This window comes from Colletotrichum graminicola (genome assembly GCF_000149035.1).
Source record: "Colletotrichum graminicola M1.001 genomic scaffold supercont1.12, whole genome shotgun sequence".
Classification (NCBI taxonomy): Eukaryota; Fungi; Ascomycota; class Sordariomycetes; order Glomerellales; family Glomerellaceae; genus Colletotrichum; species Colletotrichum graminicola.
Window position 1 is genome coordinate 554,309 of NW_007361016.1, and position 4,685 is coordinate 558,993.

At 54.9% G+C, this 4,685-nt stretch overlaps 1 protein-coding gene across 1 annotated transcript; it reads left to right on the forward strand.

The window, feature by feature from the left end:
- Window positions 1-1,178: 1,178 nt before the first annotated feature.
- GLRG_03962 (uncharacterized protein) lies at window positions 1,179-2,003 on the forward strand (the record flags this gene model as incomplete). The annotated part of the gene is made up of 1 exon (XM_008094647.1): window positions 1,179-2,003. The coding sequence occupies one exon, from the start codon at window positions 1,179-1,181 to the stop codon at window positions 2,001-2,003; it is 825 nt and encodes a 274-aa protein (XP_008092838.1).
- Window positions 2,004-4,685: the final 2,682 nt, after the last annotated feature.

The window sequence follows — 4,685 nt, forward strand, 5'->3', positions numbered from 1 at the left end:
CTTGTTTCCTTCTCTATGTTTGTCGGCCTACCAGGTTCCGTCTTCCAAAGAACCTGGGCTTGGCACGGTTTTGAGGGTGTAAGTCACCGCCAATGGTTCCAAGACGTGCTCGAGTACTGGTCCGCAATCCGAGCACCGCGCTGTCTGATATACAACACCATCCCGGGCTGGCCCACACGATCGATCCATCGCATACGAGGAGTAATACCGGACAATGTCGTCAACCAAAATGCTGTTGGCCGTAGCCTGGCTGGCTGGGCCGACAGTTCCAACCCGGGCTTTTGTATTGCGACAGGTCGGCGACGGCGGCCCCGATGCTGGACCCCCAGATGGTGACAGGCAAGGCAAGGGCAAAGGCAAAGGCAAAGGAAAAGGCAAGGATGGTCCTGAGCGAACCCCAGCGACGAATTCCGCCATCGATGCTCGGCCTGGTCTTAGAGACCCATCTCGTACCTGTCATCGTCCCTGAGAGAGTGCATGGCGGCAGAAGTGTCGTCGAGCATCTCGATGATACTCAGCACCGCGGGACGAGAACGGTGTCGACCGGCATAGCCCTTATCACGAAGCACACACCCGTCCGTCTTCTCAGCCCATGAGCCTCCTCTTGCGACTAGGACCTTCCTGCGAGCAAAGCCCTCAAATCCGTTGTCTTGCTTGACACTCGCGGCCATCTCATTTTCATTTTGCTCTTTTATGACTTGTGCACTGGGACTCAAAGCTAACCCAACTACACAGGTGCCCCAAGGCAGGAACAGCCACCTGATCCAGAGAGCCCAATCCTGGCTCCCGCCGCTCCAGACCCTCCGCCTGCCCCGCCGCCGCCATCGCCGGAATCACCTTCACTGCCTTCGTCTTCGCAGACCACAGTACTTGCACCATCTGCAACTTCTTCGGCCCAAGTTGGCCAGCCGACAACCACTTTGCTCTTTGTTCCCGCTTTTACACCTTCTTTTCCGACCCCGGGACCGGCTCCCTCGTTGCCTCCCATCTTTACACAAACGCCCTGGTTTTTCCAGCCATTTCCCAGGCCGAGCTCTTCGTCTAGCCTTCCCCAGTCGAGCTCTTTGGTTCCCGATATCATTGTAACCCAGGTGCCACCAGCTTCCCAGTCGACCGATGCCGGCGGCAGACCCCCGACACTCTCAGTGCCAACTTCTCTGCCAAGACCGGACGGCACTATGGGCGACAACAACAACAACAACAGCACTTCCCACGGCACCGGTGGCAACCGAAGTCTCGTCATCGCTCTGAGCACTGTGCTCTCTCTGCTCGGGGTTGTCATGATCATCGGGGCAATTTACCTCTGTTATCGGTATCGCCGCGGCCGCCTTCCGTTCAGCCGCCGGGGTAACACTCCCATCGACGACGAGGAAATTGAGTCCTGGAAGGCTTGCCGGACGATCGAGAAGTGTACCACCATCGTTGTCGACGAGCAAGATCAGCATGGCTCGGCTGGATCCGTCCAGAAGCCGTCCAGCACGATCGTCTACCAGGACAACAGCCAGCCCCATCCTCGCATGTCGACTGAAACGACTCAACGCTCCCTCTATCACAAGCGGAGCATGGACAAGAAGAGCATTGATATTCCTCAGCCTTCTGTCCTGGCAAGAGCACCCAACGCCCGTGTTGGTCTCACCGATGACGCCATCGAAGGTGACCGTGCCTTCATCCCATCTCCAAAGCGCAGAAACTCGAGGTTATCCAAGCTTCCACCGTTGTCCCCCCGCCATGGTAGGCATCGCAGCTCCCGCAGTAGCGTCAGCATTGGTAGTCTACGGGATCACTGGTACGGTTACCACGTTGATATGGAGCTTTCACCGCGTGCATCCGCCGATCCTTATACCCGCATGCCTTCTTCCGCACACTCGGATGGCAGGCACCGACGTGTTTACTCCTCTTCTGCGAATCCTCCCAGGTTATCACTAGGCGAGGAACCCCAATTGGGCGGCCTTTCTCCGCGCCCGTTATTTCGGCAAGCAGAAATTGGCCTCGCCGTAGGTTGAAGCCCCGAGGGAAAAGGGGGGAAAAACCCCCCCCCCCCCACCCTCCAATATCGAGATTGAGGTCGCACTCTGGTCCGGGAGGGATCGCTGACAACTCATCTTTACACCATTTCTGCATTCATGTTTCGCAACCCCTGCGGATAACAGAATCCGTCATACGCTAAACAAACACACGGGTTTCAGCCCTTGCGCACTTCCCGCTGGCCTGGAGACAGAGTTGTGGGGTGCTGTCTCGTGGGTGCCTGTTTCACATCTCGACGGATGGTAGCTAATTACAACCCCATGTGGCTTAACAACAACATGCCGGAATAGTGGGCGAAGCCAAGCCATATCATTCCCGAACGGAAGCTCGTGGATGCTGGCTTCTTCGCCGCCGCCGCCGTTCGTGTCAAGTACCTCAGCGGTGCGTCCTCTCGGAGGCGCAGAAGACTTTGCGCACACTGTTTATTGCGACTTACCTATCTATCTTGGCGTGAATCTTTAATGTCTGGGACGGAATCTCCCCTTCCCTTACGGTCTTTTGGAATACGGTGTTGGAATACGGATCTTGGAACACCACATTTGAATGGTGAAGGATATACCCACATGATGAGAACGGTCTGCTACAGCTGCCACGCAGCCACTTTTCTTTTACTTCATTTTCTTGAACATTATTGCCGGGCAGTCTTAGTAAGGCCCGCATCGAAGCCGAATAAACTTATATATTGGCAATCAGATGGTTATCTTTGTGATGTTGCTGTCGTGATGTAGGCACGAGTGCAGATGCCGTCAACGAGTTGAAAGCAATAACTACCGGTACCCATGGCCGTGGCAATGGCATTTCACACCTAGCCAGTAAGCTCGTCAGGACGCATGCGATCGGCATGTATCCAGGATGCTGACAGATTCGCCCCCCTGTAAGCTCGCTGGGTGAAACTTGAGGGAAATAGCATCCATGGTCGTGGAGAGTTGGGGTTGGTTGATTGCTGACTTCGCCGACAATCGGGAGGGGCAACCCCCACCACCCCCAAGGTTTTTCCGATGACACTGGTTGGGGGGGGGGGAAGGCCAGGACGCGACACCTGCCATCCCAGGCTGACGGATACGATGACGGGAGAGAAAGCTGAAACGCCGATGAGCCCCTACCCGGCGCTGGGTCGGCGAGTGTTGCCGGGCACGCGGGCAAAGAGGCGCGATGAAGAAGGAGTTTCTTCTTCTGCTTGGACTTTTTAGGCGCGCGAGGGGGGGATGGGATTGTTTCTTTTATTGGTTTCCCCTTCCTCTATTTTCTTCTTTTCTTTTCATCATCTTCTTCATTTCTTGAGTACGGGACGATGATCGTCGACGCCACCTTGCCCATCATTGTTTGTTTACATTTGATGTACCGATATGCCTACGGGGGTTAGATGTGCTAAGGTGTGTTGGAAGAGGAGGGGGTGTGCTTGATCTGTTCCGTGATTGGAACCCCGGTCCGATGCCCGGAACGACGGTCGACTTGGCAGAGTAGTACAAGTGGTTCATTGGAGCCCGTTCCAGGATGGAAGGCTAAACGTAAACGGTACGGCTTGCTCTGGTGTGGAAAAGTTGAGCAGGTCCGAGCCTTGGCTAGACTGAAAGGATGAACGAGGATTACCAGGGGATCTCCCCGTGTGCATACCAAGGACATGTTGGACCTCTCTGAGAAGTTGCTATTGCTTGAACGTATGAGTGAAATGAGCGGGCTGCGGACCCACTCGCACGACAGAGAAAGCTTGAGACAGTGAGTGAGATGAAGGAGAATTTGAAATGCAGATGTTGGGGAATATGAGGATTGAGTCTAGACTCTCCTGAAGCTGTGGAGACCCGACTGAGAGAGAGAGATAGTGCGTATACGAGTCAGAGTATCAGGAAGACTGTGACGGTAGGACTGAAGCGAACGAGATTAGACATGGGAGATGTAACGAGGGACCAAGAGCTCGCTCATGCTTGTAAGCTCGTATCAGAGTAAAAGTAAAAAAGGAGGAAGGAAGGACGCAGCTTAATTAAGTGTTTCGACACCAATACAACATTGTTTACCTAGGTATCCGTAGTGAACAACAACTTGTGTACGTACCCAGATACGTACCGTCCGGAAAGAGGGACGCACTTAACGCGTTGGTGTTTGGAAGTGGATGCATGCCAGAATCGCGACGTGAACGCGCTAGCCGACGACTGACTGACTCCCCGAGCCGCCACGTCCCCCAACTGAGCATCGCCTTATCCACGGTGAATACCTACCTAGCCACAATGCCCATCAACAACAACGGAGAGACGCCCATACTGAGCCTACGACGGTGATCTACCTAGTGAACTCTGATAACCCGCCTTTGGAGCCAAAGAATAATACCAGGCCGTACGGAAAGGAAGCACACACCACCACATCCCCTCCCTCTTCGCTCATCTCCCCTGAGTGAGCGTGAAAAACTTGGACGCCTCGTCAAATCGCCGACGAACAACAGCTCCCGAGGCGAAAGCTCGCAAGCATCCACCCAACCCACCCACTCGCCAACACATCCGATCCCACCAGGCCCCGCCCGCGTGGAACCCAGAGAGAACCAACTCCCCAAGGGGGTTTGGACCTCCAGTTTCCACCCCACATTAATTCCTGCTTTTGGTGCTTGCTCGTTGGCTCAAAGCCCTCCACCCCTCCCCTCCTTCCCCTAAACCTCCGACGACACGACAAGA